At 37.2% G+C, this 16,648-nt stretch overlaps 1 protein-coding gene across 5 annotated transcripts in view; it reads right to left on the reverse strand.

Moving 5' to 3' along the window:
- Window positions 1-825: 825 nt before the first annotated feature.
- The window catches only part of pde4ba (phosphodiesterase 4B, cAMP-specific a), a 416,670-nt gene continuing 400,847 nt past the window's right edge, over window positions 826-16,648 (reverse strand). For 4 of the 5 annotated variants that reach the window (XM_052011515.1, XM_052011516.1, XM_052011514.1 and 1 more), the window contains 8 exons: window positions 13,538-13,716; window positions 11,077-11,175; window positions 10,708-10,872; window positions 8,651-8,750; window positions 6,711-6,865; window positions 6,473-6,595; window positions 5,144-5,326; window positions 826-4,333 (listed from right to left, as the gene is read on the reverse strand). In XM_052011515.1, the coding sequence (XP_051867475.1) occupies window positions 3,944-4,333; window positions 5,144-5,326; window positions 6,473-6,595; window positions 6,711-6,865; window positions 8,651-8,750; window positions 10,708-10,872; window positions 11,077-11,175; window positions 13,538-13,716 (1,394 nt within the window). In that variant the 3' untranslated portion in view covers window positions 826-3,943. The remainder of the gene's footprint in view (window positions 4,334-5,143; window positions 5,327-6,472; window positions 6,596-6,710; window positions 6,866-8,650; window positions 8,751-10,707; window positions 10,873-11,076; window positions 11,176-13,537; window positions 13,717-16,648) is intronic. The other variant, XM_052011519.1, reaches the window with a different exon arrangement.

Here is a 16,648-nt window from a genome sequence, read left to right on the forward strand (position 1 = left end):
CAGTTCCATTCCTAGCTTGATGGGTAAGGGCCATCTGTGCCCTCATGCAGCAAGACCTAGTTTGGACTGAAAATTGGGAAATAACATTTGGTCACACAAATAATAGCCAATGAACATTTCCTGCAAGACAGAGTCCGATCATCTATCATTCATATTTAATGGCACCGCCTTCAAATTTAACTCCCTCAACAGCATGGAGTCATCACTGAGGGGAAACTTGGTATTCTGTAGCAACAGGCTCACCTTTTCATTTCTCAATGCTTTTCTACCATTTACAATGCGCAAGCAATATGATGGAAATCTCTTTGCTTGCTAGCCCCATTAGTACTTGAGCATGTCAACATTATCCAGGTATCCAAATCCCTGCCTTAAACACTTAGTCCCTTCATCATCAGTGCTCCGTGACTACAGTGTGCATCAACAATAAAATGCACTGCAGAAACTCACCAAGAAAGAAACCATGAAATCAATTATGTACAAAGGCAGCATGCATATGGGAACATCACCTCAACACACATCTCAATGCAACTAGTACACTATTCTGAACTGGAAATAAACTACTGATCTTTCAGTGCTGTGCAGCGAAATTCTGTAACTCCCTGCTAAACAGCTTCATAGCAGTATCTCCAGTACAAGGACTGCAGTGATTAGAGATAGACAATAAAGAATGGCTACTGGAGAAATTCCATTGAGCAAACCGTGCTGTATAAACTAGTAAACCAGTATAAAGAGAGGAGATGATTTAAAGAAATAACAGAAATGCAGAGCATTATACTGAGTTTAAAAGCACAAATAGTGCTATTTAATAACTTCCAAAATGCAATAAAATTGAAACATAAAATATATCCATGCTTTTGTTTAATCACTTCATATAAAAATTTTTTTAAAAGGTTTCTGAACACAATATACAATACTATACCATACATTGTGTGAGACTCAGAAAACATTAAGGAAATCACCACCTGAAACATTGCAATGTTTAACAGACATATAAACCCATTACTCATGCAGACGTTTCAATCTGTTGAACCATTTTTAAACACAATTTGGACCAAAAGCTTAAAACGTAGTTTACAAGGTACTGACATCAGACTGCAATTTTTTTTTTGTGTTTTGTAGCTTTAACTTTTTAACAGTTATCCCAGACATTTCTTCATGGTTGCACATTGAATAGTTTTATACTGGAATCTGTGGTGGATTACTTCAGATAACTGAAAAACTTTTATGTTAATATCTGTGACCTCTGGGTTCCATATGTCTCTTTATCACCACTGTTCAGGTTATTCTATATTACACAATAATTAAAAAAAGGGATTTTCACCTGAAATCTTCTACACAGCAACACCACCACTTTAAAGGCAATGTTAATGTATAAATTAATAATTTACAGTAAACATTATACAGTATGTACATGGTATAAATACATGGCTCTAAATAGAAAAAGGATGTGTTCTAAGAATATGGTTTGCAATGCTATACAAAGGATGCCCAACAAAACAAAGCTGATGAAGAATGTCAAGACACCTAAATAAATTAAAGGGTAAATGCATTCAAGTGAACAGTCTCATAATTCTACATGATACACCTAAAGATATCTAAATGCTCGCTAAGGTCTCCAAACACAAACTCTTGTTGCCGTACTTTGTTTTAAAATTGTTGGTTAGAAGTAGCTGCATGTAGACAATGTTTTTTCTGTGACTGTTAAGATCATGAATAGGAACAATGAAAGGTGGTGCCATGGTTTCAGAGTCTAAACAAAGGAGGAAGGCATTGCTGTGCACTACCAATGCCCTCTAATTGTCCAATTTTCCAGTGAAACATTTCCTTTTGAAAAGACAATTTATAATTGTAGTGATCATATCTAATATTAATACTGTGTATTTGGGATTTGTGGCCTATCATGGATCAGGCAATATATATGTGCCAAAAAAACCAGCTTTTAGGAGGTGAAATTATGAAAATGTGAAGAGCTGGAACCCCCTCCCAATCAAAAGCTTCCAATTTGAAGAGTAAAAGGAGAAAAAAATATTCACTTTTACCTGACCCTGGTGATGTCATAGAATTCATTTGTTAACTAAATCAAAATTACCCCACAAATAATTTGTTTGAACTTATTAACATTGTTAGTTAATAAATATTAATAATTTTCCAGCATATATCACTAATGCAGAAAGCAAAAATAAAATACTCTGAAGGGATTAAGAGATGTTTTTTCAACCAATAAACTAGAATCAAAGCTACAATGTTACAGTAGAGATACAATTGCTTATGAAACTAGTGTCTTTCCACAAAGAAAGTCTGAGCTCGGAGCACGTATCCGCTTTGAAAACCTGGAAACTGACATTACATAAATTTCAGAATATTTCCAGCCTTTGTTGAGAAAAGTGAAGGAAACCAATATAACACAAACCCAATTAATGATGTCCGTATTTATCTCATTTAACATAAATATTGAAGCAGCATACTGTCTCTATCTTTTCTATTGCATTTATGTTTTTGTATTATCAAAATAAAGAAACAAACTATGTGAGATATAACACTATTCCATTTTAGACCTTTAAGATTTTATTAAAGATTTATGAACAGGCATAAACAAGCCTGATGTACTGGAAAACTCCTGATAAACAGATCCTAATTCCTAAATGATGTGGTATGAATGATTTAAGAAAATGTTAACTGACATCATGGGGACGTATTATTTTTGGTTACTTTGCATGTTTGATCCAAAGAATGCTTACTGCTCCCTCTCATCTGTACAATCTTGGGAACCCTTCCATTGCCCCATCAATACCATCCCGGTAGCCTCTCAGAATAAACATCAATTTAGACCCAAATCTTTGGATTTGTGAGCAACTTTCCCGAAGGGTCCATGCCAGAGCAGAGTGCCCAAATTTTCCCCGCTTTGGATCCAACAGAAAATATGGAGTCTTTCAACACATCATTCTGAGTTGGATCCAAACTCTTGCCCTGGAGGTTCAAACTTATTGAACTATCCAACCTTCTCACTCATTTTCTTAGCTATAGGATGCATTTGAGTTGGGACTATTATCATTTGGTTACATTTTACAAGGACCATTACTTGATATTGTGTTCAGATATTCAAACTTGCATTACTGAGCAAATTTAATTGCCTTTCGTCCTTGAAGAACTGTGGTAATGTGTAACAAGTAGGTATTTAAAATATCCCAAAAATGTTTTTTTAAAAAAAGGCAGATATAAAAATGAAAATGTTTCTAAACCACTAAAATAGTTGGGAGACATTTAAAATGTGTTTAAACTGTTTGTCCCTTTTTAAATTTCAAAAGTAAAGATGCACCAAAGAATACACTTTATAAACAATTTGCTGATAACTGTAAGATATTGCCATTCTGTCTATGATGGGAACCGGAAGACTTAATTCTCATTTATTTTAATGTTGTAAAGAATTATAAATGGATTTGTTCATGCCACTATTCTTCATACGTAGAAAAGTTTTGTTAGGATTTTAATAAATTGTGATCACTTAAATAAAATACTTTTGGAAGGACAAAAACATTTTTCAAAAGGCACACAGTCCTAAGACATCATCGACTTAACAGAGAACATTTTCCTACATGAAAAGCTATTTCATATTGTTGAGACTGGCATACAGTTTCAGTGTCTTGCAGTACAAAATCTCTCAGTGTTGTGTCATTCATTTGCATGCTCATCCCCACTTTCGGACGGCTTTTGCCAGTTTCAAATAAACATTGCTTGTCAATAAGCCCATACATCAAAACTTCTAAATGTTTCCACCACCATCGTCTTTCCAACCTTGCTGTCATGATAGTTCATCATCTGAACCATAAAGGTAAGCTTTCTTCAGCAAATGTCTACCTTGGATTATAAATCCACATCATAGGCTTCTCCCCTACAGATAATTTATATGTGAGACAATAAGCATATGTCCACTTCTGTAGAAAATTTACGTATCAACAGGTGATGTGTCTTCAGTGAGAGGATCTACTTGCGTTTCTTCCATCTCAGTCTCCTGGTTTTCAGACTCCAGTGCAACAAATATTTTTGTTTCACAACTCTGACAGCTACTGTCCTCTTCTCCCTGACTTGTTTCCTCTTTCTCAGTTCCTTCAGAATCCTCATCTTCTTCTAGTGTGAGTTCAAATTGGAATTTTTCAGTGGAACACTGCCCTTCTTTCTCTTGTTCATCAGGGGAAGGGGAAGGGCTCTGGGGGATCATGCTCTGATACCAATTCCTGTTGTCCTCTAATGTGTCTAGAATATCCTGTGCATCAGGATGAACGAGATCGGCCCATGTTTCCCATAATGGATGTGCAATGTAATCAATGAATCCAACCTGAATTAAAAACAAAATACAGAAAATGTTTTAAAACATAGATTAAAAAGTACACAGAAAGAGCTGCAAACATATTTCTGTAAGTTTGGAAAGAGAATGCTGTCTTTAGTGCTTCATTTGGAATTTATTAGAACTGGTACAATGATCCTTTTTACATAAATGACCAAAGGAGGAGTAGGGAGAATGGAAATAAATCCAGTGTATTGATTACATAAGAATAGAGGCTGAGGATCAAACAAGCCTGTTTCTTTTCCATTAATCAGAGACACTTAACCCACTCTCTCACCCTATTACAGAAAACACTGAAGTAATGAACACGTATTCTTCATAATGGTGTGACGTTTCACATGATCCTTTGCTCTTTTTGATATACATTAGCGACCCAGACTAAGGTATACAAGGCATTATTTCAATACAGTTGACACAAGACTTTAAAATGTAGCACACAAAAAGGAGACTGGTAGCAGAGTTCAGGAGAGCATGGGCCAATATAGGAAATTGACAGACAAAAAGGTATATGAAACATAATGAGAGAAATGTGAGGTGGTGCCTTTTTGGAAAGAATGTGGAGAGGCAATATAAATGAAATGATACAAAAAGGGTGCACAGGAGCTGACAGATCTACAGATCTATGCCAACAAATCTTTGAAGACAGAAGATCAAGATGATAAAGATGTTTTAAAACAAATCAAGGATTTTTCACTTTATAAATAGAGGCATATTGTACAAAAACAAGGAAGTCAGGCTAAAAATAAAACTGTTCACGGAGCTTTTGAACACTATTCAACAACTACAGAAGTTATCACCTACCTGGGATTTTTCAACTATTGCTGTGTGTTTGTCACACATTGGGCTTATTTCCATGCCTCGCTCTCGTTCTTTGTCTCCCTGGTGAAAGAATTCATCCATGATTCGATCTGTCCACTGTCTGTACAGCTCAAGTGACTTTGTGGGATTGCTCAGATCAGCACAGTGTACCATATTACGGAGAACCTGGAGTCAAAATAACAGAAGATTTAATCAGAGTGCTGAAGATAAGTATCGCAGAATTATCTTAACAGCATCATCATCGAAGGAGGCAGATTATTCTGGTCTGTCTTTTCTACAAGGCTTAACAGCAATGAAACACCCCAAATGTCTGTTTATTCCAATGCAAGTAAACGTGATGTGAAGGGATTTTGTGCCTTTTCTGACCTCTGCCCTCTGATTATCAGTGTACTATATTGATGTTAAGGATCATAGTGTGGAGAGCCAGAGTCATATCGCACAGAAACAACCCAACTGGTCCATGCTGACCAAGATTCCAATCCAAGCTAGTTCCATTTCCCCGCGCTTGGCCAATATCCCTCTAAACCTTTCCTATCCATGTACCTGTCCAAGTACCTTTTAAATGTTGTTAATGTACCTGCCTCAACCACTTCCTCTAACAGCTCATTCTCTATACTGACCACTCTCTGGGTGAAAAAGTTGCCCCTCAGGTTCCTATTAAATCTCTCCCCTCTCACCATGAACCTATGCCTCTGGTTCTTGATTCCCCAACCCTGGGAAAAGGACTGTGCACATTCACCCAACCTATGCCCCTCATCATTTTATACAGCTCTAATAAGATCACCCCTCATTCTCCTATGCTTCAATGGATGTCTAGGATTATAGAATAACAGGAGTTTACAGCAATGGAAGCCACCATTTAAAAAAAACACTACTCAGATTAATCCTCCTTCCCAGCTCTTGGTTTGCAAATTTAATTATTCTGGCACTTTAATTGCTCACCAAGGTTCTTTAGAAGAGCAAAGTCTGTTTCTGCCTCCATGGTGCTTTCAAGTAGCCAGGTGAAATAACTTTCTCCTCTGTTCCCCTGTAATCCTTCTAATTAATATGTTAAAACTACAGTGACCCAGTTGCTCAGCACTCATCTAAGAAAAATATCTATACATCCTATCTAAGCCTCTCGTAATGTTAAATACCTTGATTGTGTCTTCCCTCAGCCACCTTTGTTCCAGAGAACCACAGCCAAGTCAATTATTGCTCTGATTAAAATTGGACAGCTGATTTATGTGGCTACTACAATTTGGATGTTTTTGTACTTCTATTACATGACCAATAGTGCAGGCATTGAGTGTTGTGGGTCATGCTACATACCTGTATTCTATCTGTGTAATTATCAAGTAGTAAAACACCTGAACTTGTCACTTTCTTTGTTTCCACCATGGTCTTGAGATCTGCCAGTAAGGTCATATGCTTTGACATGTCAGTGGCTAACACCTTGAATGAAGAAGAATATTGAACATTTGAACAATTATTTTTAAGTTCTAGATCTGCACAAACACAAAGATGTCCATCATTTTTTAGCACTAAGTCCACAGGCCTGATTACTTACCATCTCAATAACCATCTTCCTCAGCATCTGCCGTTGTTTCTTGGTGAGATTCTGAAAAATGTCACAGGAGTCTTCTTGCAGCAGTTTAAAACCTACAGCCAGATGGTGGTTTTCTAACACAGACTCATCGTTGTACATCAGTGCTAACTCAGAATCTGAAAAAAACAGGGACAAGGAAGTAAAGATGATGAAATAAAGCTGAAAAGGCCCATCTGTTGTTGATTCTTTGTGAATTAGGTAATATGTTTTGTTTGAAAAACAAAATCAGTGCAGTTCATTAAGCACAAGCATGCTGCAATACTGAAGGATTGACACAAGTACAATATTGGGCTTCCCTTTTAAAGTAATTCACAAAAAACATCTGAACTCTTCTTCATGTTGGATTGGGGGAGAGGGGGAAAGAGAAGAAGGACCAAAGAACACTAGATCTTGTTGTTTGCTTTCTAACTAATGGCTGTAAAGCATGACTAGCAGATCTTCTATTTAAATCAGCCCACTCCACTTTTCCAGTTTAGGTGCAGCTTTTAGCTTTCCATTGCCAAGTAAATTTGTTGATATTAAGTCTTTTGGCTCCAATACAAACAATGCCTGATTAGATAAGGCACTTAGGATGGTGGACACGCTAGACACCATTAAGAAGAAAAGCACAGAGGATATCTCCCTGTACTGACGTAATTCATTAGGAACAAAAAAAACGTTAATTTATTGGAAATAGGCTTGAATGGTTCCATTTTAGAACTGGATTAAAACAGCTATGCAAACATAAAACATAATGAATCTTAACGGATTCCTTTAAAAACTGAAACCACTTGGATTTAATTGGAGGCTTTATACTCATTGCTCACTCCACCTACACAAAATTAGTCACTGCACCCACCAAGTGTTAAAACAGACAAAACCAAAATAGGGAAACAATAATACACAAGTACAATAACTGTGGTGGCGTGACACACAAATTTTATCAATTAAAGATATTCTCTCAGAAATCAGCATTTCTCCATGAGTTATAATTTTATAAATATTAAAAAGTCTATTTTTCATAAGCTTTCAGTCATATAAAAACATAACCATTTCCCCACATTATACAGAGATCTAAACACCACCTAAAATACCATGATATTGCACATTAATGCAACAATGTATGGCCTGGGTGGGTAGTGTTTTTGAAAGGTAGAACGCGTGATTTGCATTCATAGTTTAATAGCTTTGTCAATTAATATCTCTTAGTTTTTTTTAATCAAATTTGAAGGAAGGTTCATTATCTTTTCTTAAATCCAATACTAGATATTTGAAAATTTTGGGGTAAGGGTTCATTCTTGATCACCAGAACTAAACATGTGCCAGAGTATCAACTGCTTATAACACTTCCCACAAGTCAATGAAACCAAATGTTAGGAAGAGAATACCAAGGGCAACAAGACCGCACCATCCACTCAGTCCTGGTGATCAAAGACAAATGTTCAAGAAATTCTGCCAGGTCAATAGAAAAGTTTCAGTTGCTACTTAGGACATGAAGTTGGTTAGGAAAAATCTCTCCAGCAGTTGACACTTCAATAAAGTTTGCACATGAAGACTACACAAAGACAATTGATGTCTATGGAAATAGTCATAGAGTTATACAGCAAAGAAACAGGCCCTTTGGCCCAACTTGTCCACGCCAATTGACATGTCTATCCCAGCGAGTCCCATTTGCCTGCACTTGGCCCATATTCCCTTATAGTAAAATGCATTACAATAGGAAGTTAATGCTTCAGAAGAGATGAGAAATAGCTAAAATAAACGAGCAAAGGAAGAAAGATTCATTTTTTTGACATTTTAAATCTATTCAGAAATCAGATAGAGAACAAGAAAACAAATGTATAGAAATAACAATGAATACAAGATCAGTCTATGCAGTTGCTGAAGTTTGTTCCAATATCAATCATCTTCCATACACTTACTGGTGTTAATTAAGAATTGATTGGAGACACCAGGATGGTCCACATCATGAATTGCAGCTGCAAAAATTGCAGCAAGAATCTCGAGGTCTGTGAACACAGCCTGGAAAAACATCAAACAAACATGAATGAATCACGAAAGATGGCAATAATTGCACAATTAGGATCCTTAACTTTGCTTCCCAAATACTAGTTAATAAAAAAAATCCCGCGGAACAGAATTTGTTGCATTCACTGTGGGTCAATTTAATTGGCTGCAATCTGCTCTTGTGAGTGAACCGCACTGCAGTGATAATGTGCAAAACAAGGGCACAAAATAGTATTAACTGACTGTTCCAACACAATCCCTGATATCACGTTTACTGTTATGGGAAAGTACCAATTGGTTGTCAGATGTGTTCCTCCATGGACAGCAGAGGATGAATTTCTAACCCTATGTGTATTTCTATTTACTGTATTATGTTTGGAAACATCTCACAGACAGTCACAAATACTGGTTAATGCCAGGTTTGCTTTTTAAGTCACGGGAGTTCATGTGTAAAGTCTGACATTTTCTTGCCCTGGATAAATAAGCCCAAATCCCAGAACGTTACTGATGACTGTCTCTAGTCTGTCTGTTTTTATTAGCTGGAGGAAAATATTCCACTGGACTAGAAGGTGAACCACAGAAGCATGACATTAAAAGGGACACTGGAGAAAGCAAGTAATAAAACTATATATTCTACTTTTGACAGAGTATTGCATAAAACGTTGAACTCCATAACTCAAAAGTCTTGCTTCATAGCTCATTGAGAAAATACACTGCTGAGTATGTCATCGAACAATGCTGATCAGGATGTTTTCAAATTCTATCCCATTTCTGTGCTGAATTAGCCAATTTCAACTGGGTCAGTGATGTCAAGATGACAATTAACTTCAGTATTCTTAGGCTTGGGAAAGGGAACAGGACAAACAATATTTGTATTTGAGTGTAAACCCATGATTGAAATGGGGAAAGGCTAGGAATAGTCAGAATTAGGCTTAGTTATGGTAGTGCATGCATTTAATAGCCTCTCAACAATCACCGTGAAAGGACTGGAGGCAGGTGGAGAGCTGGATAGCATAAAGACTAGTAATAGTGCTTTGAAAATGAACCTCTAGCATGAACCATTACCTCTCACTATCTCAAGAAATAGGGCAGCAAAGGCAATTCATATTTGGGCAAGGGTAAAAATTACATTGAGAATTCGCAATACTGTTAAGCTTTTATTTTTTTCTGATGAATAAAACAGTGCTGAAGAAACCTTTTAGCAGTTAGCTCCAAATTATGACAGACATCATTCAGAATCTTTACTTCACATAAAACTATCAGAACTATCATGATTAGATGACAACCTGAAGAAAACTCAACCTCAAAACTAAAATTACATAATTACAGGCTTAAATAGCTTAAAAAAGATTGTACACCTTTCGGGTCCTTTCTCCCAAAGACTTTCAAATAATTACTTTTGAAGTATAGTCCTTTATATACAGCAAGCTCCAAAAACAACAATGATCCATCCATAGGTGACTAATTCAGGAGTGAATATTGATCAACATATTTGATCAAAATAGTTTTCAAAAAACGTCATTGGATCAGTGATGGCCTACTGAACAATAAAACATCACACAACCAATAATTCAGTATTACAGTGAAATGAAGCATAGATTATGGGAAGTCTCCAACTCTACATTCTCGAACTATTATAACCATTGGGTCAAGCTGATACCTGTAGTAGAGAATCAACAAGTTATGGATGGATGATGCCCAGTTTAGGACATAAAGCTTAATCATCTAGGAAGATAATCTATTTCATACATTGGAAAGAGTTATCAGAAGAGAAGGCGCAATAACTCTGGATTGTGACATATTGAGAAATTGGCAGGAGTGAAAGAGGAATGGGAAACAAAATGCTTTAGTTGTGATTCTCTACATTTCAATTCAGAAAATATTTAATTGGCTGCAAAACACTTTGGGATACTCTCTGGTTATAACTGATCCAACGCAAACCAAAATTTTTCTTCCTTTAAGATATACTTACATCTAGTGCTGGCGTTGAAAGAAGAATGTGCGTAGACTGTGCAACATCAGCAGCATGCAGACTATTGTGGTAAGCTACATCACCATGGTAGTGGTCTTCCAGTGTCATGATGTATGTCACAAATGTATCCACAGGGATCCTAAATGTCTTCAGCAGATCCCTCTCCTATTGAAAAGTTGGTTGAAAAATGCAAATTGAACATCAAGTTAAAATCAATTTAGAATCATTTTAGGCTGCATTTCATCAAACATTTTTTGTGTAGAAAATGATTACTTTTACTTTGTTAACCAGTGCATTGAAATATATTCAATAGTAGTAACAATTGAACCAGAAATATTCAGAATTCACTGCTCACTTGACCTCACTGACCTGAAAGATGGTGTACATAATGCAGGTGAGAGGCCGATTGTTTGAAAACTCTGCCACTTTAAATATGTTAAGTCCCCATTTATTCAGGTCATCCAGCTCCTGCAAACACAAGGAAATTGAAGTACAGTAATTACACTAAATACCTGGAATATTTATTAAAACTGTATGGAAACATTGCATCTCCACACATCATTCTACAGTTTTTATCTAATGTACGCTAATATAACAGTTTCATTTCTATAAAGGAAATGTTTGCCTTGACATTGACACAAGTCTTGATTCTTTCATGGATGGAGATTGGGATTGTTGATAGGTTAATTGAGTGTCAGATTGGGAAAAACAGGAATAACAAAATTCTACAAGCCAACAGCATGAACTATGAATTCTCCAATTTCAAGTAACCTGCTCCCCCTGACCCTTTCTCTCTCCTCCTAGCCTACCCAATTCCTCCTACACACATGCGCAAGGCTTAAGAAAATCTATACCAGAACCAGAAGACTGATGGGGTGCTGCCAATTTATTCTGAAGTTAATTTGTTGTTTGCGATTTATATGTTATTAAAAAAAAAAGCAACAACCATTCTAATGTTCTCAGTGTGATGCTTTAGAAAAGAACCCATTTACTATTTTGCAGGCTGTTATTAAAAAGTGCTAACAAAACTAAAACTGAGCTACACAGATTAATAATTCTCCAGTTCTTTCTGAATTCAACTAATCTAAACTAATGGTGAACTTTTGGTTAAAAAGGTAAGAGGGGGAAAAAAAAGCCAAGATTCTTTCTTTAGATTGTTACTTGGGGACAGTTGCTGGAAAGTGGTGTTTGAGTGTTTGGTTGGGATAGAATCAGGTTTAACTATGGTGCCCTGCCACTGTCAGTTTACGGACATTCTACCCAGGCTTGCATTGGTCATTTAGGTAAGTTAGAGGAGAAGCATCTGCTACCCTCTGGTTCCATATTCTTGCATGGCTCAGAGAAGGGAACATGTATTATAATAAAAAGAAAATCTGTCTATCGAGGTAAATAGAGGTAACAGTGTATTTGATGGAATAGTGAGCTACAAATCCAAGTTTTCCATTGGCATAAAGATAAGTGGCACTGTTATCTTTAAATAACATTAAATTATGAAGAGAAGCATTAAAAGGTAACATGACTAGGCAAAATTGCAACTAATGAAGCTCAATACAATCAAGTGTGAGTTTATTCATTTTGGAGTAGTTTCTATCCTGAACCCAACACATTGATGCATTTATGAAGAAGGCACACCAGTGGCTCTACTTCATTAGGAGTTTGAGGAGATTTGGTATGTCACCATAAACTCTTACAAATTTCTACAGATGTACAGTGGAGAGCATTCTGACTGGTTGCATCACAGCCTGGTATGGAGGCTCCAATGTGCAGGATTGCAAGAGGCTGCAGAGGGTTTTAGACTCTGTCAGCTCCATCATGGGCACAACCCTCCGCACCATCAAGGACATTGTTGAGAGGCAGTGCTTCAATGGTCCATGAACACTACCTTGTATTTCCTTTTCTTTTTGCGCTATTTGTTTTTGTAATTTGTAGTAATTTTATGTCTTTGCACTGTACAGCTGCCGCAAAACAACAAATTTCATGTTATATAAGTCAGTGATAATAAATCTGTTTCTGATTCTAAATGGTGAATATCCAGGAGGTGTGGTCTTCCAAAGGGGCCCAGGTACAGAAATCATTAAAATTTCATGGAAAGGTTCAAAATAAATAAAAAGGTGAATGGAATGCTGACCTTTATATCTAAAAGATTAGAAAACAAGGGATTCGAAGTAATGCTTCAGTTACACAAAGCTTTGATTAGCCCAGATGGTGTACTGTGAGCAGTCAAGAGCACTACACTTCAGAAGGATGTATTGATCTTTGAGGGAGACCAGCATGGATTTACTAGAATGATACCTGAACTCAATGAGGGACACTACCTAGGGAGGTTGTATTCCATTAAATTTAGACAGCTAAGAGGCGATCTGATCAAACCCTACAAAATAGTAAAAGAAACTAACAGAATCTACCAATAGAGAGAACTTCTTTTCACTAATCAGGTATCCTTCCAATATAGCTCAAAATTTAGAAACTGTCTTCAAAAGTAAACTTTGGAAATACTCTATACACAATAGGTAATAGAAGTTTAAGACTTTCTTGCAAATGATAGTTAATGCTGAATCAATTGTTACTTCTCACAGGAACCAGAATAGATAATAAATGCTTGCTTTACTATTAACACACTCATAGAGAATAAATAAAACAAAAACAAATTATTACTTGATTCTGTTAACCAAAAGTATTAAATGATTTGGAGTCGAGGCAGGTAAGTGGGGTAAGGTCACAGATCAGCCAAAATCTCACTAAAAGGTAGAACAAGCTGAGCAACAAAACTGCCAACTCCTTTTTTAATGTTCCAATGTTATAAAACTGCATATGGAGCCTTGCTTTGTACCTTGGAAAGACAATCTTCCAAGTCAGTTTTGACAGCAAATCGAGGGATGCTTGAGTGTGTGAGGCTGGAACTGTGCATCAGTTTTTTCACTCCGCTAATCTGTGTCATGAGCTGTTGCTTTTTCTTCTTGTCTCTGTCTTTCTGTGTGGGGGATGGCATCTCCACGTCATTCTGCTTGTCTGTAACAAGAGAACATCACATATGACAACTTGGACTAAATTGGAAGTCCAAAAATAAAATTCTCTTGCTTTATCTTCAGAAGAAATGTGTAATAGAGGAGATGAATACAAGAAGTGGAGACATTTTACAAACTCACTGAGTGTAAGTACATAATAATCATGGGCCTAAAATCAACATAGAATTATTGAGCAAGTTCAGACTTTTTGAAGTACACATAATCTTGTCAAGAAGGGAATGTGGACAGTTACGCTGTGACTGCCCATTATACAGCCTACTCAATTTTCCATGCAGACCCTTGTCAATATAGAAATGTACCTTCATTATTACCATAGCTTTCACAAAGGAGCATATTGCTAATTATTTTAAAGCAATTTGTTGATGAGATGTAGTGGCATTTAAATATATTTTCTGCAGTTTCTATTTTTTTGTTCTGAATGTAGAAAACTGGTATAAATTTGCATGGGCACCAATAGCTCACCTATGCTTTGCCAACGAGTCAGTCTTTGCTATCAGCCTGTTTTCAAGATTTGACGGCATCACAGATTAGCCCAGTGTGTCACATGATTATTGTGTGATCTCAGCCAGAGTGGTGAGAGGGTGATAAATTTGACTTTAATGCCCCTGGGCTAAGAAACACAAGTTATGAACAGCTCTCACTCCTTGCTATATAGTAACTCTGTTTGACAATGTGAGCAGGGTGAGAGGGGCCCAGGATTTAGTACAAGACTATCTAGAATCCCTAAAGCCTGTCAGAATCTTGAAGAGCTGTAAATAAGAAAATAGAGTTGTTTCTACATAGCGGAGAGACCATAGTTGCCCATGTTTCCAAAACAATTCATCAGTATTCATGAAAAGCTGTCATCAAGAAAGTGAATAACAATTACATTGCAAGGATCATGATGGAACAAACATTGTTTTCTTTTCCTTCTCTATTGCTCCATAAGTGATGTGCATGAGGCATGTATTAAGAATATGTATTCATTTCATTGACTGACATTGTCTCCCCTCAGGAACCTCCACTAAAATCTGGATCTGATGCACTTACCAACTGAAAATCTGAAGATGTGATTAAGGAAAAAAAAATCTAAAACCAATGACTATTTCCCAAAGAGTAAAGGGAAATTGCAATGAAGCTCCTAAAAGTCCTGGTATGGAGGTTCCAATGTGCAAGATAGCAAGACGCTGCAGAGGGTTGTAGACTTAGCCAGCTTTATCACGGGCTCCCCACCATCAAGGACGTTTTCAAGAGGCAGTGCCTCAAGAAGGCGGCATCCATCAATAAGGACCATCACCATCCGGGACACGCCCTCTTCACGTTACTGCCATCGGGGAGGAGGTACAGGAGCCTGAAGACCCACACTCAATGATTTAGGGACACCTTCTTCCCCTCCGCCATCAGATTTCTGAGCGGTCCATGAACCCATGAAAACTATATCGTCATTTTTTTTGTAATTTATAGTAAATTTATGTCTTATACTACAGCCACAAAACAACAAATTTCATGTCATTTAAGACAGTGATAATAAACCTGATTCTGATTCTAATTCTGAAAGTACATTAACATTCATAATGGCACACTGAGGATCAGGAATTGCAGCATATTAATTATGTCAGGGACCTCCTCCTCTGATGGCATTTTCAGTGCTTTATTAGTTACATATTAAGTCCCACAATCCTATTTCTACTGAGTGTGTGTGAATTTTGCATTCAGCACCAGAACCTCAGTTTCTCTTCAGACACATTGAATTGATGACATCCCACTGTTGTTTGTCTTCAACTATTAAGATGACAGATCATTATATTCTTTGGATGATAAGGGGTTTAATCAGCCAGGATAATTTATACAGCAGAATTTATGGGGTCTATTCCTCAACCCACCCAACTTAATTAAAGACCCTTGCAAAAGAAAGCAATTAAACTGAATCTGGTTGCATCGAAGCAGCACATCACAGAGACATTATTCACAAACATCTTATCAAACTGACATTAATGGATTTTTTTTTCACTCTGTACTATCAACGAAGGGCTTCCCCATTCAAAGACTTAAGAACATAGAACATTACAGCACAGTACAAGCCCTTTGGCCCATGATGTTGTGCCTACATTTTATCCTGCTCTAAGATCTATCTAACCCTTCCCTCCCACATAGCCCTCCATTTCTCTATCATTAATGTGCCTATCTAAGAGTCTCTTAAATGTACCTAATATATCTGCCTCCGCCATCTCTGCCGGGAGTGCATTCCACGCACCCACCACTCTCGGTGTAAAAGATAAACTTACCCCTGACACCCCCCCTATACCTTCCTCCAATCACCTTAAAATTATGCCCCCTCATGTTAGCTATTTTGGCCCTGAGAAAAAGTCTCTCACTGTCCACTCAATCTATGCCTCTTATCATCTTGTATACCTCTACCAAGTCACTTCTCATCTTCTTTCTCTCCAAAGACAATAGCCCTAGCTCGCTCAACCTATCTTCATAAGACATGATTTCCAATCAATGCAGCATCCTGGTATATCTCCTCTGCACCCTTTCTAAAGCTTCCACATCCTTCCTATAATGAGGTGACCAGAACTGAACACAATGCTCCAAGTCTGGTTTAACCAGTTTTATAGAGCTGCAATATTACCTCACAGTTCTTGAACTCAACACCCCGACTAATGAAGGCCAACTCATCTTACGCCTTCTTAACAACCCTATCAACCTGCGTGGCAACCTTGAGGGATCTATGGATGTGGACCCCAAGATCCCTCTGTTCCTCCACACTGCTAAGAGTCCTGCCATTAACCTTGTATTCTGCCTTCAAATTTGATGTTCTAAAGTGCATCACTTCACACTTTTCCAGGTTGAACTCCATCTGCCACTTCTTAGCCCAGCTCTGCATCCTATCAATGTCCTGTTGTAACCTACAGCAACCTTCTACACTATCCACA

The sequence above is a fragment of the Pristis pectinata genome, chromosome 3, assembly GCF_009764475.1.
Source record: "Pristis pectinata isolate sPriPec2 chromosome 3, sPriPec2.1.pri, whole genome shotgun sequence".
In the NCBI taxonomy this organism is placed as follows: Eukaryota; Metazoa; Chordata; class Chondrichthyes; order Rhinopristiformes; family Pristidae; genus Pristis; species Pristis pectinata.